The sequence below is a fragment of the Lissotriton helveticus genome, chromosome 6 (assembly GCF_964261635.1).
Source record: "Lissotriton helveticus chromosome 6, aLisHel1.1, whole genome shotgun sequence".
Lineage (NCBI taxonomy): Eukaryota > Metazoa > Chordata > Amphibia > Caudata > Salamandridae > Lissotriton > Lissotriton helveticus.
The window spans coordinates 1910073027-1910097946 of record NC_136067.1 but is presented as its reverse complement, the minus strand read 5'-3'; the positions used below and the strand labels follow the sequence as shown (position 1 = coordinate 1910097946).

General features: G+C 46.0%; 1 protein-coding gene across 3 annotated transcripts in view; it reads right to left on the bottom strand.

Moving 5' to 3' along the window:
- GALNT14 (polypeptide N-acetylgalactosaminyltransferase 14) overlaps positions 1-24920 on the bottom strand; it is a 1160089-nt gene that overhangs the window by 240672 nt on the left and 894497 nt on the right. For all 3 annotated transcript variants that reach the window (XM_078649861.1, XM_078649859.1, XM_078649860.1), the window contains exon 7: positions 3473-3560. In XM_078649861.1, the coding sequence (XP_078505987.1) occupies positions 3473-3560 (88 nt within the window). The remainder of the gene's footprint in view (positions 1-3472; positions 3561-24920) is intronic.

Below are 24920 nucleotides of genomic sequence, written 5' to 3'. Positions count from 1 at the left end.
TGCTGGCTACCTTAATTTGAACATGATTTAAGGCATGACATGATAACCTCATGACGTTCAGACAGAAATGCTTCACATTATTTACAGCACTACTTCATACCAGAAGATAAAATTGAACACAGGTCTCAACACAGCTGCGTGCACAGCAAATCTCAGCTAATCGATAGGTTAACACTGACATCAATGCCAATTCCCAGCAGCTGAAATAAATGCATCACAGCTACTGAAAAATACAGTAACAAAAAAAACGTCCAGTAAAATTTCACAAAATCTTGAGAATAAAACCCCACTAATGGTGGCTAAGAAGGAAACAACTTCAGAAAATGGTCCTAATTTCACAGCCTTGAACATTTCATGATATAGCTCTTCTTCCATCTGACATAAAGACACAAGGCCAGTCTCCATTTTAAGTAGACAGTGGCTCCATTTTGTGGGTTTTTGCAGAGTCACCAACATGTGTGCCTTTGACACAGATGTCATCTGTCCTTATATTTCCAATAACCGTTAAAGTATTAAGTAATTTAGATATAGACATAAAAAACACCTAATGCAACATCATTCTGAAACAAGTGCCTTGGCATCTCAATTACAAGGTCGAAAAAAAAGAATAGCCAAAACAGAGTAGCCTGAATTGTCATATTTTTACCTTAAGTGTTTAAAGGAATGTGTCTTAGATCAGCAACTTGACGCTCATTTCTACAGTGATGTTGGGAATTCCATCTTAGAAAAGAAACTTTATAAATGGACTGCTACTTGACTACCTGTCAGGAGAGGTCAGGTCCTTCACCCCAGATTATCGCAAGCAAGATACTGCCAGACCAGAAGGTGATCCTGCCTGTCAGAGATACTGCCGCCATATTACACTTTCAACTGAAAGCTGGTATCAAGTGTGAGCCTGGGAGGAGCTAGTGCTGATGCTGAGTGAGTGTGTGTTTGCCTTTTGTGGAGAACATGACTTCTTCACTCCTGATAATTAAAGTGTTTTGCTGTATTTAACGGATGCAGTGCACTCATCCTCCCCAAGAAAATCTAGATCAGAGTTATTCTATCTTCTATTCTTCCCGAGTATAGCACATAGAAGTAGGTCTTAAGGTGTTAGGTTTGGCATTTTAAACATGCTAGAAATTTTTATTTAATTTTCATTGTTTCCAATGTACATTTGTGCTGTTTTAGTCACATTATATTTGGTAATTTTAGATGTGCTAAGCAAGGGTGCACCTGTTGAATTAAACACGCTTTATAGTTTAAGTGTCTTTTTCCTTAGCACATCTTGTGTGTGTATGATTAAAGAGAATAATAATATCCCTGGATCCCTGTTTAGGGATTGTTAGTAACCCACAAGCATTCACTCTATTTAAATATGCAATGCGTGGGGTTCTGTGGGGCTACAAAAACATGTCGTTCACATTCAAGCATTAGTGCATTGAACTAAGGTCACTCGTGTCGCCTGTAGGTGGAAAAGCTAACCTTGTAGATCTGAATCAAAGACTCAGTTTACACAACCCATCTCCAATACCACTTTGAGAAAAAGGGAGCCAGGTGTGTGCCCCTCTCATATAAGCACTACTTACTCCTAGAGTAATGCAATTAAAATGTTCTAAAGATTGGCTATAAAATCTGTTAATTATCCAGTGGCAACTGTGGTCAACAAAGGCATACAGTACTCGTTCCTGCTTTCGACCTCGTAAGACAGGTCTGGTAAGAATGTCATTTGTGATATACTTTGTGTAAAACTCTCTTTCGAAAATGAGTTTTTTCAAGATTTAGAAGCGGGCTAGTTTCAACATGTTGAGCTTTTTTGTATGTTGAGTTTTTTTTATATTTCTTGTGTTTATATATCTGAGAATGAAAGCATTACTATTGGGTAATTCCATTTACATTCCTTCTTCAAAAAAGGTATAACAAATTATGTTATTAATTGCTTTTCCTTTTACACCCAAGTGGGAATGCTGGCACTTGTAGTGTTAATCACTTTAGACCTCAAAGTAATTTTGAGTTTCTATCACTGTTAAATAAAAACACAGTTCGTATTTAATTATAGTTATTAAACGAGCATTGCTTCAAACTATTTTAAAGTTACCAGTACTATGATCAGGCAGTTTATAATTGTTTTATTCTGTCATACATAGTTCACACAAAGCTCACAAACTCTTCCATCCTCAGGGTCACATTGGCACAGGACTGCTTTGATTTGACATATATACATATGTCAAAACAAAGCGATCCTGTACTAATGCGACTCTGAGGATGTAAGGATTTGTGAGCATATATATATACTACTAATAAATTTGCCTCCATTTGACAAACCTTCACAGGACTTTTCAAACAAAAAGTTCATCCACCTCAGCTCTATCCTGAAAGGTTGTGGGGTGATCCGTCAAGTTAGAACCGAGAACAAAGAGCTGGGGGAGTCCCAAAATGCATTTTCCAATGTCAATTCTTAGAGAAATCCTGAAAAGCGATACTGAAAAACCGGCTGTCCAAAATAAAAAATAAAAACTTTGTGCTACTGGTCCCATTGTACTCCTAGGGCCCATAAAAAAGCCTTCCATGAGGTCTGAAGGCCTTTCATTTAGTATCCCAGGAGTACTGCAATACTGTGCAACTGTTAAAAAGTGAAACTTGCATGGTCCCCGTGTAGCTTGGAGTGCCACTTGTTAAGTGGTACTGCAGTATTTAAATTACATTGAAAATGTGAGTGTCCGTGCAGGGGTTGCGTAACCAAAGGGGGGTGGGCAAGGGAGCAGAAAGATGGCATTTTTTTAAATGTAAAGTAAGATCTTCTTATCATACCTAACATTAATGTCACTTTAACCTTTGCTTTTTTTCCAGTGAATTTTGGGTATTTTTTATCCTATTCTCAAGCACTGTCACTGGGCATAGAATTTGACTGTACACAGGGGGGTATTGGATGCACGGCCTGGTGGCATTTAGACCCAGCATGTAACCCTCCACAGGTAGCCAACCCGGCCATTGTGCAGAAGTTTTGGCTGTGCGTGGTGGGGTTGGCTGCCCCAGGTGGACAGTATAAGGGTTTTCTGCAGGATCTGACCGTGGTCCAACACGCATGGCCTTTTGCTTAGTTTGGCAAGAGATGGAACAGGCATGAGGGGATTTGATGCAGGGCCTAGACGTAGGTCAGACCATGCATTCACCCTCTCCTGTGCACGGACAAAGCTATGCTCAATGTCATTCAGCGATCCTGTGGACATCTAAAGGGATATTGTTTTATACTTAACATCTTAATACCAGAAATCTAGAAATAGTATCGCCTATTGTTTGATACTTAGATAGAGACAAATAATTTTCGCCAAGAGATAGGGGGTTTCCCATACATTAGATATAGGATTTAAACATTTCAGTTTTTGAAAGCATAGCAACTCATGAAGCATGGAAACACATTGACACTTTTGATGCACTCCCAGCTACACACATGTTAATGGACACCTGTCTTCCATTGCTCCACACTCACCTCCCCTCAAGTCTGATGAAGCTGCAATATAAGCAAATGTATCCAAGTTAATAATGTCAATCACAGGGCTAACCACACGTGATGGATTCTGAAATGAAAGAAACAACAATATAAATTGCGTGTTTAAGAGTATATATTAATGGCATAAGTATCCTTGTCCAATCAGAACAACATCTTTTATGAGAATAAATTCATGAGTGAATAATGAGATACACCAGAGGTACTGTAAGAAAGTGAATTATTAATTGTGTGGATAATAGTACGCCACGAGTAGTAATGTTGCTAACCATTTAAGTTGTGTCAAAGATTTAATTATTTAAACCTACGCTCAACTCCTGGTGGTTATTGTAAAGAGGAGAGAGGCTTAACTTAAAAAAAAAACTATAAAGCATTAGAAGTACCAAAACAGTTACAATATCAAAGATAAAACACAGTAAAATTCAGATTGCAATTAAGAAAAATAGAGAAAAAACGCGTGATTCACGAAGGTAAACTTTACACTTTTGTGTAAGTTTAAGATTGTTTGCGAGTCAAAGCTTTACAAGTGTTGAGTCTTTGCACATAAAAAATTCTAAATTCCATAAGTAAAATTACAAAAATCCAATAAGAGGAACCCAGGTGATGATTTTTGAAAGACTGAAGTGAAGATAGTGCTGTAAAGCTCAAAAGGTAGTCAATGGTTGTGGTAGACCTAGATCTAGGGACAATTTGAGGCTGACTGAGATGTGACCAGGATCAGATAAATAAGTGTATTAGTCCCATTGAAAGTCTGAAAGTCATAAAGTTAGACAAAGTTTCAGTACCAACATCAAAAGGGACTTTGTCACTTTTTGAAGAAAAGCATTGAAATGTCTTCTAAGTACCAATGCAGAATGGGACTTTCTCACTTGAAAAGAAAAATCCTCTCAAACGGGTTGTCACGGAAACTGTAGCCACCGGTATTGAATGAAGGCCAAATGCCTAAAACATGTTGGTGCCAATAGTGCTTTGGGTCTTTGAACATTTTGCGCTGAAAATGTTCTAAATCCCAGAAATGCAGAATGGCACTTAGTAGTTTTCACAGAGGAGTAGGGATCATTTGGTGGGACGAAGATGAAATCAAGTCAAACACTCTGGAACTGCCAGTTGCATACTTTTGTAAGCCGGTCCCGCTGAAGCCTTGAAAAGTTTTTCAAAGTTTCCAAAATTTTGTCTAGGCCCCAAGCAACCACAAAAGTACAGTTTTAAGGTCCCCAGCACCTCAAGTGTGGCACGTAGAGACTCTTGGGGTGTCAGGCAGAAGGCAACAATAAGATCCAGTTCTGGTTGAGTTGCTTCTGATCTATGGGGCACTTTAAGGAAAAAAGGCCTTTGTGCACTTGTTGTGTCCCTATAGCCACATAAGAGGTCAGCTAACTGACCCTTGCAGTCCACTTCTTTGTCCAGGGTACAAGTAGGGCAGTCTCCTCACAAGTCTCAACCACTAGATGACATCCTTCTTATTGTTTCCCACAGGTCCAGAAACTGTTCTGAGGACGATGTCTAATGGTGCCACATTTATGCCTGACACCAGCTAGTGGGTTTTGATGAATCCTTGCTTTTCCCTAACCAATGGGGTAAATGTTCCCAGGAGCAACCCTACCCAGTTTTTGCCACCTTTCTTTTTTGTCCTACTGCAAACCATACCACAGTGCACCTTATTCCAAACATTTAATATAGGGTAACCGTTCTCTCCTCGTGCAGAGCTTGTGTGCCCAACCAAAGATGTGGCCTGTGTAATGAGCAGTCACCTCCTCTGTGGTCACTCAAAATGATTCAGAGATGGCTTTTCTCTTACTGAGGGCCTGATTCACTAAGAAAACAATGGTTTGCTATTCACAAAGGGTTTTATGAATAATATACTTAAGAGTGCTCACTTGCTTTTCTTTTTATGTGGGAGACTCCGCACTAGTGAAGATAGTATTTGTAAATGTACCTTTGTGAATCAGGCCCTAAGTTTGGTACCAGCCTGGCCAGGGGGACAAAGGCTGGACTTTTCCAGGTAACACGTGACATTTAGCAAAAAGAAAGTCAGACACATATCAACGGCGGATCCCTCAACCGCACGTAACACACAGTGACAATTAGTATAGTTTGGTGCACTTCAATTCCAATATCAGCCGTTGTGTGATATTGCTGCAGAGCAGAGTAATAATTGAAAGAATTGAATGGTGCACCCACAAAGAGACAGATTAAAGAACTTTCACGTACATTTTTTAGAAAACTTCCTCTTTATTAAAAACGAATTTTAAAACGTTAGATCAAAAAATGAAAGCATCCAGCCAACGCATTTCTTCTAATTCAGAAGGCCGGATGCGGACGGTGCATTCCCGATATGGTTCCTGGTATTGGATGGAGGATACTGATACCCCTATTGCTATTGCAACTTAACCTAAGAACCTGCAAGATTGGATGCAGAAGGCCATATTGGAATGAATGATCCAACACCATACCCAACCCTCTAAACATGGATACTATTGACTGATGCAACAAGTTATAAGAAAAAGCCCTGATGAAGTTCAATTGAATTTGATCAAAATGCATTGGCTGGATGTTTTGGTTTTTGGATCTTACATTTTGAAATTTAATTAAATACAGGTAGACGTTTTCTAAAAAATTGACTTGAAATGTGTTTATCTGTCCCTTTGTGGGTGCACCATTCCATTCTTTCCCTGCAAACACTTGACATTTACTTGTGATAGGGCAGACACCTTTGCAGTTAATTAAGGGCCAGGGCCCTCCCCTACTGCTAAAGGAAAAAACACCTCCCTACTCTGAGGGTAGTTTTTACATCTCATTAAGCAAAAATGCTTGACTGAAAACCAGGCCCGGCTCCAGGAATTTTTATTTGGGTGGGCCAAGGGTGCATTTGGGTGGGCCACTGCGGGCACGATTTGTCACATATATGTCTGGGCAGGCCTGCTTCAGAGCCCGCCTTTATCACTTCTTAGTCTTACAAGGCCCAGTAAGACGCACTCTTTTCCAAACCTCTTTCTATATATGATCACTCTCAAAAAATGTTTTTTCCATGTAATGTTCCTTTGATGGGAAGAGGAGGTTTCTGAGGTGGGAGTATCAGGCAAGTGACACTTCTCAGGCTCCCTCTGTGCGAGCCTTCACGGAGAATCCCTCTTCATTACTACCTCGACCTGACCCTGGTCTCTGCCACGCACCCCCTTACCGGTTTGATTATCCACTACTCCTCTCCAGTGCACCTTATCTCACAGCTAACCTTGGGCCCCAGCCCCATATCAGGCACCATTGGGTTCCACTTTCATTTTTCCGGGTAAAAACTCTAGTAAAATCACCTTCAAAGTAAGGGTGGGCGTAGTTCGCGAAGTAGCGCTACGCGAAGCTACGCGAAGTGCACTTCGCACTACGCGAGCTTCACGTAGCACTACGCGAGCTGCGTAGTAGCATGTTCGCACTGTGCAAGATGCGGACAAGCATCCGGCACTGTGCAAGCATTGAAAACGGCATCTTGCACAGTGCGAGCTGTAGTTTTCTGCTGCTCGAGTAGATTATTACTCGAGCAGCAGCTTTCTCAACGCGAACAGGTAGTTTCTCATTGAGAGCGGTCGCGAGCATGCGCAACCACTCACAATGAGAAACCTGACCTCCTCGCGTTGAGAATCTCGCCAGGATGTCATTTTGCTTGCTCGCGGTCACGAACATGACGTTCAGGACCGCGAACAAGCAAAAAGTGACCGCTGCACTACGCTACGCTGCACTACGCATGTTCGCACTGTGCTACGTGCAGCTCGCGTAGTGCGAAGTTGCGAAAACTTCGCAAACTCCGCGAGCGTAGCATAGTGCTTCGCCCAGGGTTACTTCAAACTTAAAATATTGAATGTAGCAGTAAATATAATTAGTACGCACTTTAAAGTATGTTCCACAGTAGCCCTTATGACCCGGCTGCTAAATAAATAAACAACAACAGAAAGGCCATGACAGGGCTGGCTTTAGTGCTGATGCAAAAGTCTTTTTTGGTGCCACACCATTTACTTCTTTCTCCGTAAATACCTTTACAACCACCTTCCAACAGTGCCCCTCATCTCTCCGAAGCCCCCTCATTGACCACCTTCTCAATCTCCCTCACTGCCACCCTCCAACAAAGCCCCTCATCTCTCCGTAGCCCCTCCCCCTCATTACCTCCTCCTCAGACTCCTTCACTACCACCCTCCTCCAGTGCCCCTCATCTCTCTGTAGGCCCTCCCCCTCATGACCTCCTCCTCTGATTCCCTCACTGCCACCCTCCTCCAGCGCCACTTATCTCTCCGTAGCCCTTCCCTCAAATGCATTTCATTTGTTGTATAGCGCTACTCATATCAGTGTAGGGTGTCACAGTACTTTACATCACGCACACATTATACAGAGACAATCAATCATGCAGGTATGTAAATCAGTCTACATGGAATGTCACATAAGCCATTGAGGATTACAAGGTGCAGGAATCACATGTCATCCATACTGGTGGGCAGTATATTTTAAGAGGGTTTGGTCTGGGAAAAGACAACCATAGGATTTAAAGAGTATTTCATGAGGGTCAGCTTTACTGATAATAAAAATGTATATCTTCCCAAAAATACTCATTTTGGCAACATTAGAATAATGAAAGACTGAGGAAGTTCTAACTATATCACAAAACAAAAAAAGCAAAGTTCTAACTACCGTTCATGTTTGTATGCAGCTCTTTGGTGACAGTTCATTGGTCACTGTTTTATGTTAGGGTTGTAACTTCTGAACTGCAAGTAACACAAGGATCTCTGTGACAGAGGCAGTAATCCACTGAGCTTCCACATAAAATACAGTTCATCTGCATTTAAAAACGACTAACAGACAAATGATTGTTCTCCAGCAGGATCATTAATCACCAGGATTATCTGGGCATTTTCTATTGTCTTATTGTTGTCCTGCGTCAGCCATGATAATGATAAAAATTGTTCAAATTAAGCAAACACTGACTTTATTTAATAACTGTACAATGAATTAAAATAATTAAAGTAAAAAACATAAAAGCAAACAGCTATAAAATAACCACTGTAAAAAATATGAAGTAATCTAATAAAGTGTAGTTTCTGTGCCACGAAGTATGTGTCCTGCTGGGCCTGTGCAGATTTAAACAAATAGTAACACATTCTCTTACCTACTCCATAAAACAAACTTTGTGTCACAGCCTGATCTGATATGCAGCTGCAGGGGTCACGAAAGGTGAATAGGATTAAAGAAACTTTTCTCCTGCACCGCATAGAAAATGAAATATCTACACTGCCGAACAGTAGGCAAAGGTGACCGTTGTCGCCTTTCGCCAGTGGAGATGAATGGGTGAAAAAAATAAACAGAGCCTTGTTAACATATCAATGGTCTTTTAACGACCTGTAAAGTACACGGGTGCGGCTGCGATAATCTCAAGAACTGTCTGTGTGTGCGCGCGCCAGGGAAGGTGTCTCAGCCCGGGCGCACACACACACAGACACCCTTTGAGGCCAATGCCGTTGCGTGCCTACCTTCAAGCCCTCACTGCGAGGGCCAAGGCTCCTGTTTGGGTGGGCCAAGGCTCCTGTTTGGGTGGGCCCGGCCCACCCGGCCCACCCTCTAGAACCGGGCCTGCTGAAAACTGTGTAAAGGTAGGGTGGAGAAATGTACCTCTAGAATTCAATATGTTTTCACACTGACGTTTTGATATGCCCATTATCGTATAGCATAGTAAATCAATGATGAAACCACATGGGTATCCACATTTACCTTTACAAAAACCTTTAATAACACATTAGAAGGTCTGAAGCACTATCATATACTAAAATATAGGGACTATATTACAATGTAGCATTAAAACTCAGAGCCATAAAAAGAGCCCTCCCATTGATGCCCTCGGTCTAAGCCTTCACAAAATACCAATATCTTCATACACAAATAATCAATCATGTAAGGAACATTTCAATTCACAGTTATCCTCATTCTTATTTAGTCTCTCGTTCATACCTCAAATTTACCCTCCACAAGTGAAGAGATGTTGGATCTAAAGTCAAGTGAGCTAAGGTTGAAGTAGTACCTTTATGGAGGCCTGACATTCTTGGTGTGGTACTACCCCAAATTATTTGCCTTCTTCATCCTGTTTTACTGAATTTGTTTTTGTTGGCTTTAGGACTCTGCACACGTCTCCACTGCTAACCAGTGCAAAAATGCTTGTGCTCACTCCTTTAAACTTGGTAACATTGGCTTACACTTTATTGGCACATTTAAGTCCCTAGTACAGGGGTCCTAAATGTATCCATGGCATGTAAGTTAAATGCTACTAGTGGTCTTGCAGCACACATTGTGCCACCCCTTAAACTAACTCTTTAAAAACATGTCGAAGGTCTGTGACTGCAGCGAGAGCAGTTTTAAACTGCCATTTCAACCTGGCTAAATAAACTTTTTGTCAGGCCTAAACCTTCCCAATAATACTTATTAGTCACCCCGAAGGTAGGCCCTACATTCTGATAGGGCGGGGTGCATTGTATTTAAAAGCTAAGACTTGTGGGTTTAAGTTTTACATGTCCTAGAATGATAAACTCCTATAGTTGTTCTTCACTGCTGCAAGGCCTGTCTCTCTCTTTGACTAACCAGGGGCAGAGCTGTGCCCTTCACCACTTACACTTCAATGGGCTTGCGTCCAACACACACAAAGGAACCTGACACTAGTCTTCCAACGTCTTGGGTCCTTGACAGGAGAAGGGAAGAGTCTTCTACAACCAGATGTGGGGTTAGGACAGGGTGTCGCCCCCATAGACTGGCACCAGTAATTAAAATTGGACCTCCTGACCCACTCTTCAGTACACTTCTGGGCCTGTGGACATTATGTTATGTTATGTTATGTTAATGGCATTTATTATGCGCGCAGCTGCTCCAGCGAAGGAGCGTCCCGGCGCCCGACAAGGTAGCCACACAACATAACTAAAGAATGGATTTTTTTTAAAATTGAGTTTTAAAAAAGCTACGGAAACAGAAAAGTCTTAACCGCCCTCCGAAAAGAAAGCAAGTCGACAAGGGTCCGGATTTCAAAGGAAAGTGCGTTCCACAAAGCGGCTGCCCGCACCCTAAAGGAGCGCCCTCCAGCTCGACTAAGTTTGAAGCGTGGAGCTGCTGCTAATTCACGATCTGAAGAACGAAGGGGACGGCCAGGAATATAGGGGCACAAAAGGTTATGCAATATCGGAGCAGAGGGGCCTTTTAGGATCTTAAAGGACATACAAAGCACCTTAAAGTGAATCCGCTGCCTAACAGGCAGCCAGTGGAGAGCACGTAGGGTGTGAGAGACAGAGCAAAACCTAGGAAGGCCTACGACTGCTCTGGCTGCTGCGTTTTGCACGCGCTGGAGACGAGTAAGCTCGGACTGGTTTAACCCTATAAAAAGGGAGCTGGCGTAGTCCAGCCGAGACAATACCGTCTCCTGAACCACAAGTTGACTTGTTGCGGCATCAAAAAATTTGAGTGCAGGGGAGGAGGAGCTACGCGGGCACCCAAGATGGTCGCGTGAGCACAGAGCTCCCCGGACTTGTGCCACCCCCTCCGATTATCCTGTCTGCATCCTGAAATCGTCGACGGGCTTTTGACCCCCTATCCTTGCTGATCATCGGGCACTTCGAAACTTCGAATTCGGACTTCGGGATCTACTTTTATCCTATTTCTACATTTTGAGGCCCACCCCGAGGCGATCCGGGGGTTTGGTTCCTGCAACAGGCCGTGGAGCAGTTGATCAACAACGGCAGCGAGGGTCGCATGATCCGGCCCCTTCTGACTTTCAGTTTCGATTCTGCTCCCGGCTCCACTGGCAGGGGTACAGTCTTTCGCGGTCTCCGTTTGGTCCACCGCCCCCTTTCTTGGACTACCTGGTGCTTTGTACGCAACCCGGTGTGCCCTTGTGAGCGTTGTTCGGTCTTTCTTTTACTGTCTGTTTGGGCGTTCGTTCCCGGCCATTTTCACCAGGTCGCAGGGACCCCTCCGGGGTCCCACTTTCAAGATGGCGACCGGACCGACCCTCGAGAGGTGGAAGACTAAGGTGCCTCACCGTGGTGGCCAGCAACAGTCCAACACTATGGACCACTATGCTCATACTAAGGGATCGCCTGGCCCTGCCGGCAATGTCTCTGACATTGTTAAGGTCCCCCTTCCGACGTCCTCGGAATTCATCCTTGGCGGACGTTATGGGAGCCATCGCTGCCATGCAGGCCTCTATGGGGCAGCAATACGAGGCTCTGGCTACCAAGATCGACACGGTGGCCATCGATATCACGCTGATTAGAGCGGATCTCTCGAAAACTAATGAGAGGGTGGAATCGTTGGGCCTGAAAACCTCTAGTCTGATCACGGATGTCGCGGACGCCCAGGCTGAGATCACTACTTTTCGATCCTCCCATGATCATCTGGCTCGTCGTCTCGAAGACTATGAAAATAGGGCCCGCCGCAACAACGTACGCCTTATTGGTGTTCCGGAGGGATTGGAGGCGGAGGGGGCTGATCTCCTGGTTGAAGACTTGGTCACCAACTATCTGTCCCCCGTGGGACTCACCAAGTTTTTTGCGGTCGAACGAGCTCATCGCGTTCCCGGCCGAAAGGCCAAGCAGGATCTCCCTCCGCGACCCATTATTGCCAGGCTCTTCCACTTCCGAGACCGGGATGCAGTGTTGCAGGCGTCACGAGACAAGGGGCCGGTGAAGTTCGAGAACGCCTCTATTTCCTTTTACCCGGATTACTCGCCACTTGTCCAGAAACAGCGGCTTGGATTTCAAGGTGTCAAGAGGCGATTGCGAGACTTGGGCCTGAAATATTCCCTATTGTTCCCTACCCGGTTGCAGATTTAATACCGGGATCGTACATTCTTTTTTGACAGCCCCGAGGCTGTTAATGACTGGATGGACTCGCTCCCCGAGGGACATGATCGCACCGAACATCCTGGTGGCGCTGAAGGTGGTGTGGCCGAATGAGGACATTGCTTGTGGATCCCGTCGCCAGGACTTTTGCCCGATGTATCAGCTGAGTTTTGGCCTTGGGACTCTTTAGGCCTTGTGCTGGATCGGGGGGGCTTGGTGGGGTGGTTCGGGGACTCTTCCTCCTCCTGGGTTCTTAGCGTAGTTTAGTTTAGCTATGGGGCGACAGGCACACTGCAAGTTGGGGTGGCTTTTTAGTCTAACGCAGGGGTGCAGGGTGGGGGGACAGTTCTGGGTTGGTTTTGGGGTGGAGAGGGGGGGTTGGTGTGTTTATGTTTTTTCACAAGGCAGTGTATTAATTGTGGTGATCTGTGTGGTCTCTGCTCCTTTCATGCATCGGGGATGGGGGGCGGTGAGTTGAAATTTCTATCCTGGAACGTCAATGGTTTGGGTGATAGGATAAAGCGGAGTATTGTATTAAAATTCCTTAGACGCCATTCCCCTGACATAGTGTTGTTGCAGGAGACACATTTGATAGGTAATTCTTGTCAGGCTCTTAATCGGCGTGGTTACCGCCTAGCGGCCCACGCCAGGTTTACTTCGGGATCCAGGGGGGTGGGCATCCTTCTTCGGTCTTCTCTCCCTTTTGCAGTTGACAAGGTTATACTTGATGACAGGGGGCGCTATGCCGTGGTCACGGGCAGATGGGAAGGGAAGACCTTGTCTATTCTCTTGATCTATGTCCCCCCGGGCCTACAGACGGCGACCTTTGCCGACTTGTCTGGTGTCCTCCTGGGCCTTCCCGTGGGGCCCTTGCTTCTAGGTGGGGACTTTAACTCTGTTGTCTCTGGAACTTCTGATCGGTATCCACCCAGGGACTTACCTAGAGCTCATCAATGGTTGTCTGCTTTTATTGACACTTTTGGGTTTGTCGACACTTGGAGGCTGCTTCACCCCACACAACTGCAATACACCTTTCACTCTGGGGCCCATGGTAGCTTGTCTAGACTGGACTACTTTCTCCTACCAGCGGTACAGTCTACTTCTGTTAAGGAAGTCCGTCAGCTCCCTAGGGGAATTTCAGATCACTCCCCCCTATGGCTCAGTTTTGAGGTTGGTGTGGGTGTCGAGGGTAGAGTTGCTCCGATTAATCCGTGGCATTTCCATAATCCCCTGACCCGCTCCGGCCTTGTCAAAACGATTGAGAATTATTTTGCTGAAAATGTGGGTTCTGTCACCTCTGCTGTTTCATTGTGGGAAGCGTTCAAAACTGTTGTGCGTGGGCAGTCTCTATCGTTAATAGCGACTGCGAAACGAGCCGCTACTGAGGAGGTTGTTCAGATGGAGTCTGAAATAGCTGCTCTGGAGGATGACCTCCGTCTTGGTGTAACTAGTTCCAAGCTGCATACTCTAGCTTTGAGGCAGGTGGACTACAAGGCCCTTGTTACGGACGCAGCGAAGATGATGAATAGGGAGCAGCAGGGACGATTGTATGATGTGGGTGACAAAGCAGGTAAATTGTTGGCATGGCTGGATAGAAAGGAGAGAGTGGACCGTGTGGTCCCGGTGGTTGAGCGACTGGATGGTGTGTGCATTACGGACCCCGCTGGGATCGTTCAGTGTTTCGCGGATCACTTTGAGACTGTGTATACCTCGGTCTGTGATCGAGACGAGGAGGACTCTCGTTCACTGTTAGGGGACATTGCTTTACCCTGTATCTCTGACGCAGACAGAGACCTTTTTGATGCCCCGCCATCGGTGGATGAAATCGCAACTGCGATTCGATCCCTCCGTACCGGTAAAGCGTTGGGCCCCAATGGTTTGCCTATCGAGCTTTACAAGTTACAACCTGACAAAATGGCGCCTCATCTTAGAAACATGTTTCTTGAGGCTCTGGAATCCGGCTCCCTCCCCATTGACCAACGCCTTGCTACTATCGTTGTTATCCCTAAGGACGGTAAACCTCGTGATCGTTGCGCCTCCTACAGGCCTATTTCCTTGCTTAATGCTGAGCCTAAGATCTTGGCGAAAGTCTTGGCTAATCGATTGGTTGCGGTGATCGGGGACCTGGTCCATCCGGATCAATCCGGCTTTATCCCGCACCGCAACACCGCTTTGAATCTGCGCAGACTCCACGGAGTTCTCGCGAGAGCTGTGACGCTCACGGAGCCGGCCATTTTGGTTTCACTCGACGCTACCATGGCCTTCGATACGATTGAATGGCCCTACCTGTGGGCTGCCCTCTCGAAATTTGGCTTCGGGCCGGGCTACATAGCATGGGTGAAACTTCTTTATGAAAGCCCCCTGGCCCAGGTTGTGGTCAATGGACGGGTTTCTTGTGTCTTTGAACTCAGACGGGGCACCAGACAGGGCTGTCCATTGTCCCCTTTACTCTTTGCTCTTGCCCTCGAACCGTTGGCGGGGTGGCTCCGTTGGGAACCGTCTATGCGGGGCATTCGATGGTCCCCCGGCTTTGAAGATCGCGTTTCGCTGTACGCAGACGATATTCTCCTCTATCTCACCTCGCCTCAAAAATCCCTCAATGTGCTTTTTGATGTCCTTGCTTCCTTTGGCAAGAACTCCGGTCTTGTCATCAATTGGGCTAAATCCTGCGTCTTCGTTTTGGCGGGAGTGCTCCCTCCGTTGCCACGTAGATTTCCAATCCTGGTGGCACAGACCGGTTTTAAGTACTTGGGGATCTATGTCTCATTGGACTCCGCCACTCGCTATGAACTTAATCTATTGCCCCCCCTGCAGCGGCTTCGGCTTGATGTGGCTCGCTGGCGTAAGTTACCGCTCTCGCCCCTTGGTCGAGCGGCTCTTTTTAAGATGATGTCCTTGCCCCGTTTCCTGTACGCACTGCAAAACTCCTTTGACCCGATTGCGCCCAGTTACTTCCGTGAAGTGGAGCATCTTCAGAGGCGTCTTATCTGGGACGGGCGTGCGTGCATTGCTCTTTCAAAGCTTACGCTCCCTTGGTACGACGGCGGTATTGCCCTCCCTGACATCAGGAGGTATTACTGGGCATCTCAGCTCAGCGCGATTAATCACGCGACATACACCACGGGACCTGCGCCGGCGTTTGCTATGGATAAGTTTATCCTTCCAGGAGGGTCCTTTAGTAGAGCACTTTACTCGGGAGGACGCCGCGGAGCACTGACCGGTCCCACCAAGATTGCTGTGAGTGTGTGGCATAATGCGACTGCTGCTTTGGGTTGGCATGGTAGACTCACCTTGGCCACCCCTCTGTATGACTCGGAATGCCTGGGTTCTCTGTGGCGGACGAGAGGCTTTGACAAATGGGACATGATTGGCATCACGCAACCTGGGCTTCATCCTGGACTCCTCCCTCTCCATGACCAGACAAGTCAACGCCGTCTCCTCATCATGCTTCAACATCCTACGCATGCTACGGAAGATCTTCTGGTGGATCCCCACCGAGACCAGGAAGACCGTCACCCAGGCCCTCGTCACCAGCCGACTGGACTACGGCAACGCCCTCTACGCCGGAACCACCGCCAAGCTCCAGAAGAGACTCCAGCGGATCCAGAACGCCTCAGCCAGACTCATCCTCGACCTCCCACGAAACAGCCACATCTCCGGACATCTGAGGGATCTACACTGGCTCCCCGTCAAGAAAAGAATCACCTTCCGGCTCCTCACCCACGCACACAAAGCCCTACACGACCAAGGCCCGAGCTACCTCAACAACCGAATCAACTTCTACGCTCCCAAGCGCCACCTCAGATCAACCAGCCACGCCCTCGCCGATGTCCCACGCATCCGAAGAGCGACAACAGGAGGAAGGGCCTTCTCCTACCTGGCCGCCAAGACCTGGAACTCCCTCCCGACCGACCTGCGCCTGACCCAAGACCACCTCGCCTTCAGGAAGAAGCTCAAGACCTGGCTGTTCGAGCAGTAACGGCACCCCCCCCCCTAGTGCCTTGAGACCCTACGGGTGAGTAGTGCGCTATATAAATGTCTTGATTGATTGATTGATTGTGTGACTTGTGGTCGAAGGGGTCCGTTAAGTCTTTCGAAGTGGTGCGTCAGGAATACGAACTGAATGCCACGGAATTCTTTCGGTATGCCCAGGTCCGTCATGCATTGTTGTCTGTGTTTCCTGTTGGCACTGACGTCCCTGAATCCTCCCCCTTGGAAGATCGCATTCTCGATGGTCCTGTGCCGGACAGTACGATCTCCCTGATTTATAAGAAGCTTATTAACAACAGGGCGGATTTACTGATTCGCCTTAGAGAGGCGTGGTGCTCTGACGGCCTGGAACTTGACGACGAGGATTGGCAGTCTGCCTTGTCTTCTCCCAAGGAGGTCGCCATTCCTGCCCGCCTACGCTTTGTTCAATTGAAAATACTCCACAGAGTGTATGTCACTGGGCCTTGCTTGGTTCGTATGGGCTTTTCCGTGGATGGGTTATGCAAGCGTGGCTGTGGTATGTCTGGCACCTTTCTCCATATATTGTGGGAATGCCCGGAGGTGGCGCGATTCTGGTCTGGTGTGCATGCTGTTATGGAATGTGTTACGGGTGTGTCCCTGCTGCCTGAAGCCAGGCGCTGTTTGCTCAACGTGTGGGAGCCTAACGACTACAACTCTTCGCAGACCATCTGGGCGACCCTTGGTAACATGGTCGCTAAGAGGGATATCGCTCAGCTTTGGGGCTCCAATAGACCACCTACCATATCCGCCTGGGAAGACAACATGGACTGGTGTATGTTTCGAGAGAAGACGGTATTTCTTTCCCGTGGGTGACCCAAGAAGTGGGGTCGTATATGGTCCCAATGGAATGCGTATAGGGGTGACATATGTGCTCCCCCCATGACCTGTCTGTTGATGAGTCACTGTCCCCTTAATTGGCGTTCACTTACCATTGTTGCTAGGTTTGTCGCATGTCTCCTTGCCTGCCCCTACCCCTGCTGTGCCCGACTGTATTGATTATGTTCCGCTCTGGAGCTCGACTCACGGATCCGCGATGTTGTCTTCAAGTGTATTGCCTTGTGAAGTTTTTTGTTTGTTGTATGTCTGTTTGGTTTCAATAAAATTAAAAAAAAATAAAAAATTGAGTGCAGGTCTCAAATTACGCAGAATGCCAAAGCAGCAGTCCGCCATCCTTTTAGTGTGGCAAACAAAACTGAGTGTAGGGTCCAACCACACCCCCAGATTTTTAATCTCCGAAACCGGAGTGGGGGTGGGGCCCAACTCAGGAGGCCACCAAGCATCGCCCCAGAGTTCCGTCTGTTTGCCAAAGACCATAATCTCTGTTTTTTTGGCATTCAGATGGAGACAGTTGGACGTCATCCAACTAGCCACCGCCCTAAGTTCGTCCCTGAATCTTGGGGCTTCCGCCCCGGAGTCCCCGCTGATCGTGACCGCTAGCTGAGTATCATCTGCGTATGACACCATGGTCATACCGCAGAGCTTTACGACCTCAGCCAGCGGCCTCACGTACAGATTAAACAATGTGGGACTCAGCGAGGGACCCCAAGCATCAGAGGGTGGAATTTGGACTGGTAGGGCAGGGCAGCCACACAGAAAGAACGATCCGCTAGAAACGATCGGAACCACTGGAGTGCGATGCCAGTCACGCCTGCCTCCTCGAGGCGCTGCAGGAGGATCGCGTGCGAGACAGTGTCAAAGGCGGCGCTCAGATCTAACAGAATAAGCGCCGCCGTTTGACCTGCATCAAGCACTGCCCGCAGATGCTCAACCATAAATAGGAGTGCTGTCTCCGTGCTGTGGCCAGCTCGAAAACCGTTCTGTGTGACATCCAGAACGTTAGTACGCGATAGATGGTCAGAGAGGGCGGTGTTAACATGCACCTCCGCGACTTTAGCTGGCCACGGGAGAAGCAAAATCGGTCGATAATTCTCCGATTTACTAGGGTCGAGAGATGGCTTCTTCAAAATGGGCATTACTACTGCCTGCTTCCACTTCGGAGGCACCCGGCCAGACGTAAGCGAGATGTTAATCAGGTCGCGAACTGGGTTAGAGAGTGTCAAGTCTCTAAACATTACTGGCTTAAGCGGGTCTGCCGGAGACCCGGATTTGACTTGAAGAGCCAAAGAAGGACTACCCTGTTGCTATCTGAGGAATGCCCTGCTGCATGAGCAATGCCTTCCTCCATGGAAAGGAAGACTGGACCTGCTTTCTTGATTCCAAGCTAATCTGAGTGACTCCAAGGGTCAGTTGGCAGACTCCCTGTCTGAGCTACAGGAACACAAGCTCCAGAGGTCTCTCTGCAACTGCCCAGCTGACGTACCCCACTAGACCTGCCTGACCTCTGCTGGAGTGAGTCCCTGATCCCCAAGAGGTGCCTCTTCAAGTTGTAGAACCTTAGCAGGCATTTGAAAGCTCTCCTTCTTGCTTAACTGGAGGTTCAATCAACTCCAGAGTGTACCAACGAGAAGGCTCCCCAAACTGCTGACGGTGAGCAATACAAAGCCTTGCTGCATAGTTGATAGCTTCCACGGAACCAACACTGAGTGTAACAAAGCCCCTCAAAGCCTCTCCGCACAGCTGAAAGCTTCATCGGAACCGACACTGAGCAATGTGAAACCTCGCTGGAAAGCTTTACGACTAAATGGAAATAGAACTAAGTGATACAAAGTGACACAAAGCAATGCTGCGCAGACTAAATGGGAGAGTGCGGAGATAAGCCCTCCTCTAAGCATGAAGCAATAATAGCAACCCTCCTGAAACCGGGCAAACCTGCAAACTAATGATCTTCGTACCGACCCCTCTAGCTCCTCAACTCTGACACCAAACTATTCGCCAAAGTGTTGGCTAATCATTTATCCCCACTGATCCTGCCACTTGTGGGCCCTGAACAAGCTGGATTTGTTCTGGAACGCACTCTAACCCTCAACTTACGCACAGTATTCAGTGCGATCCAACACACGAAACCTGAGGTTAAGGCAGCAGCAGTCCTCCTGGACGCAGATGCCTTTGACTCTGCCAAATGGCCCTTAATGGCAGAGGTGTTGAGGAGGATGGGATTAGGGTGTACATTCTCAGAATCGGTGGCGGTATTGTATCATGAACCCAAAGCCAGAATCAGGGTAGGAGATCAGGTGAAAGCCCCAATTAACATTTCTAGGGGCACTCTACAGGGTTGCCATTTATCCCGACTCCTATACGCCTTTGTTGCTGAACCCTTGGCTGGTACCCTTAGGGAGTACCACGGGCATAGAGGGATTAGGTTCCTGGGATATAAGTTGATTGTTTCCACATATGTAGACAAAACACTCTTATATATCAGAGATCCCAAAATAAATCTGTCTCCAGTGCCGAGGGAGGTATTGCGCTTCAGGGAATTTTCAGGTCTTAAGATAAATTGGGCCAAATCTACCATTTTCCCACTGACCCCGGCAATTGAACTAGAATTTGTTCTCACTTGGATTTCAGACTCAGAACAATATCTTGGGATACAGGTGCATACATCCTCTGAAACGGTTTTCACAGACAACTACGGGAAGGCAATTGCAAAATTGGAAGATGAGGTGGAGAAATGGATTTGCTTGCCTTTGTCACCCCTGGGTCATATCTCCCTGATAACAATGGTGGTCCTACCCAGATTTTTATTCTTGTTTCTCAAAATACCTATGGTCCTTCCCTCACATTTCTTTAAGACAGTTAAATCACTATTGGTTAAGTTGGTATGGGCTGGTAAGCAACCACATGCTCAGTGGAATGTTCTCACTCTCCATGATTCCATGGGGGTGCTAGCAGCTCCAGACTTAGAGCTTTTTTAGAGAGTGGTGCAATGCACTCATGCCTACCACTGGATACACCAAGAGGATACCCTCCCACACCTACAAATTGAAAAAGTAGCATCTAGCCCTGCCCCCCTCCCATGGTTATTGTTCAATGCTCCGTCCCGGAGGACGGGGATACTGGACTCTAATAATGCCACAAGACACACTTGGCACAATCTACTGAAGAGGTAGGCGAGCACAGTTTTGTACTCCCCGCAGACACCGCTGGAGTGGTGTCATTGGTTACCAATTTGCTTGGGAAAGGAAGTAGTGGCTGTATTGGCGATGCTAAGGATTACTAAAATAGGTGATTTGTTTTAAGATGGCGTGACACGTAAATGGGCTGAGATAGAAGCAGAGGGTCATAATGCTACCCCACTAGCTCGATTCCACGTCTATAGGGTAGCGCATGCTCTCCATGAATTACTGGAAGACGATGGGTTGGAGCCCCCAGAGTTTGCCCGCTTATCGTTTATACTGCAAGCTAAATTTCGTAATAAATGACCGACCGTAATGTATGGTTAAATACAAGAGGAACGTGAATACAAATATACCAAGATGAGACTGGAGTGCCAGAATGACCTAGGTGTGACTTGATGACATCACATGGCGTTACTGTTGTGAATCCACATAGCGCATCTCCTTAAATGGCAGACACCGGCTTATAAAGTTCAATTTTTTAAATCGAACATATTACACCCCGAAGAGACTCCATAGATACGGTCTACAGGAATCTGATGAATTTGAGAGGTGCCGCCCTAATCCAGCTTGGTTATTACATCTCGCCTGGGTATGCCCAACAATAGCTGGATTCTGGATGACAATATTTTAAAAATTTAGGGACATAGTGGGGTTCTCACTCACCCCGGATCCGTTGTTGGCACTTCTGGGGTATTCTAGGCATTTGAGAAAGGAAGTGCAACACCTGGTAGATATAGGCTTACTGGTAGTGAAGCGCCAAAAAGTGATGAGATGGGCCAGGGGCCCGGCACCTACAACAGCAGAATGAACAAGGATTATGATCTTTTGCAACACGCAATCTGACCTCTACAGTGAGCTGCTCCTACCCGAAAGCCATTGCAAAGGATTCTGGGGTTTATTTCGGAGCTATGTGAGATACACCGAGATGAAGAGATACAAAACTGTTATACACTACTTATAGGGGATAGCAGTATTAGATTGCACCTGGGTAATCCCTACATTTTTTCCTACAGAAGAACTGATGGCAGGGCACCTTTCTGTTTTACCCAGATGCTGAGGCATGGTTAGATGTTTGAGGCCAGTGCAGTAATACCTGTATTGTTATGTAGGTTTTGTTAGCCAAGTGATCCATCTTAAGTTTGACGGCTTATAATGTATAACATGATCTGATCGACGAAAATGTACACTCAGTTGGTGATTCTTGTATGTACCTGTATGGGGATGTTCCCCACCTTAATTTTGTTTTGCCTTTGTTCCTAACATAAATCAATAAAAAAAATTAAAGAGCAATGCAGCGCAGACCTTGCACAAAGCACACACGGTACAACTCTCAGCGGGCTAAACCCGTTCCTATGCCCAGCCTATGTTCCATTGCTTTTGGCCTGAACTTGTGCCTTTGCTCTTACCCAGCATAACCAGATATCCTTAATTGGCAATAAGTGCTTTTTAAATGTTGAAATTCGATATCTACCGTTCTACCGACTGGATTTTCTTTAGTTCTGGTCGCATTTTATTTATTGAAATGTACTCTCATTTTCTAAATTGTATTAGTTTTTTTTGTGTTGTGCTTTAACTTTATTACTGTTTGTATGTTGCATATATACATTACACATTGCCTCTAATGTTAAGTCTGACTGCTTTTGTGCCTAGATACCAGGGTTAAGCACAGGTTAATTTTATAACTTTTTCTGGTTCACCCTGACAAGGGTTGGGGTTGTTGCTTTAGTGGGGCTTTCACCCCCCTGAACAAATAACCCAATTTCGTACACTTGATTTTGCTATCTTTTTAAGTGTCATGCTTTAGCCAGTACTATAGCTCATTTAACTTTATTCCGATATTGCTTTATTATTTTCAAGGAACTGTTACTGATTGATGTCTTCTAAAAGGAACATGTTTTTAAATAAGTCTATTTATACAAATGCCTATTTTAATGACAACTTTATTTGCCTCGCTTATTATTACTCCTGACTGGACTGGAAAACATATGCATTATTTTAATTCATTTGTAAGTATTTTTGCACATTATAGGCCTAATTACGAGTCCGCTCGACACCGTTGCGGAATAGGGACTGACTGACCTCCTGTCTGCCCCAACTGCAGCATTAAAATGCCACCACACAAGAAGCGGTCACATACTTCCATTTCTCTATTGGAGCTTGTGCTGCAGCCGTAAACTGGCCGTAGCACAAGCTCCCATAGAGATGTGGGAGAATCTATTCATCCCTGCCCTGCATGGCAGGCACGTAAGGGTGCCTGCCACATGGTGCAGGGATTAACAGGAGAACACCATAGGTGCCCCCTCAGCCCCCAACCAGAGCTAATAGGGTGTAGTGGGCTCTGCTAGGGGCCCACAATGTGGCTTTCTAGCAAGCTTTCCATGTTGGAAAGCCCGACATGGAAAGCCTGTCGGAAACCAACATCATTATCCCTACGGCGGAAAAGACATCCATAGGGATTACGTGAAGGCTTCTGACTGAGCCTGTCGGAATCCAGCTGGAATGACCAGCCAGTTTCACTTCGGAACACCTGCATGGTAATGCGGTGGTCGAAAGTGAAACCAACGATGAGACTCAGAAAGCATCAGAATGCAGATCGGAGATATTCCAAGTCTCATCGTAATTAGGGCCTGTGTATGGTATCGGATGTCTTCATATCCCCAGATAATCTTTTAGGTAGAATGCAGGCACCGGCCATAATATGCATGCATAGATCTATGACTAAAACCTTGTTTACAGACATGCATGTTCAAGATTTATTTTTTGGTCAGTGGTCAGGGAGTGTAATATCCTATTCCATTTTACCATCAAACCTCCATAGCCAATGTGGCAGTGTACAAAAAAGGAAAACACTAACTTTTCTTGACCCAGCCACATTGTCACTGAGGTACAGTTTTGGAGCTAAGGAGGTGCAGCAAATAGACTGTGACTGCTGCAAGGGTTGATCGTCAGAAACACTTCAGCTGTGGGCAGGATAATGGGGCACCAACAGAGGTAAGCAGAAGCTATAGTCCTCATTACCACAGGCTATGACTGTACAATATCACTGTCTAATGCTTTTAATCCTGCATACAGGTTTCATTACTTGCCATTACTAACTGGATGGTGGAAAGTAAGAAGGGTGATTCTGTGGTCTCTCGGGAAAGAGTCTTGATATACAGCTGAGGAAAATAGCAGGTGAATCCTTCTTGTGGAAGTGTTATTTCCCCTTCCATACTAATGATGCCTGCATGCCAGACCAACACCATCCTGATTTGCTTCTCCTTTTTCCTTCTCACGGCTGTCTCCAAATAAGTTGCGTTCTCTCGTCCTGATGATGACCTGAATTCACCTAGGTTGAAACACCGTTGACAAAGCCCAGCATTCCTATGGCATCCTTGGTTCACAACATGTTTCAAATTGATTTTGACCCCAGTGTTCATATTATGTACCATTTTAAATCACGCCTTTTGCACGGTCACTATAAATCGTGCCTCACTATGTTGCTCACCTTTTCATGAGCACCATGTGTGCACCTGTGTGATTACACCTTTGAAGAAACAGTGTTGCTGTCTAAAATTCATGTTTTTCCACTACAACATCTAATACAGGTCGTGATATTCAATTTTGGTGTCTTTCTCCTTTTTTGCCTTCTTTATGTATTCATTTATATTTGTTTATATTGTCCTGAAAATATTACATGTTGAAATGATGTTGTTTGTTACCACATTACCCGGGTCTCAACGGGGATAACAAGATTCCTCCTGTTGTTATTTTCTGTCCCAGACCAACACCATCAGCATGATCTCCCACCTCAATTGCAAGGTGTTAGGCTGTCAGCCTTAGGATAGTTATCCTCCTGGTAAAATTGGCTTACACCTGATGGCACATTTGATTTACTTATAAGTCTCTAGAAAAGGGGTATACCTTATACCAGGGCATTGAATTACATGCTAGTAGTGGGCCTGCAGCACTTATTATGACACCCACTCATTGCAGCCTGTATGTATTATTAAACTACCAATTCAACTTAGCAAAATGACCTCCTTCCCAGGCCTTAAACTCCTCTTATATTACTTATACGTCACCCCTAAGTAGGCCCTACATAGACCACAGGGCAGGGTGCATTGTAATTTAAAGGTTGGACATGTACATTTAAGTCTTACATGTCCTGATAGTGAAATACTCACAAATTAATTTTTACCACAGTGAGGCCTAACTCTTCCATTGGATAACATGGGTTTACCTCATTGCATTAAATAAGTGTTAAGTCCTTGGGAACTGTGAGACTGCTAGTGCAGAAGAGTGGCAGGTGCCGGCACAATAATGAGGTCAGGATCACGGACCTCTGTGCTTGTGAGTCCTTGGCCTGGGATAAAATTTGCATTACCCAGGCGTAATTAGTGTAATTTCGGTAATTTTGCATTACTTTTACATGAAATTCCCGAAAGGATATGTCATAAAATCACGTAATTCCGAGCAGTTTGTGGTAAAAATGTCCAGCAAACACACAGGAACAACGTACATGAGAGAGTGCGAGCAGCTATAGCTTTTGGTATTTTCGTTTCTTCGCTC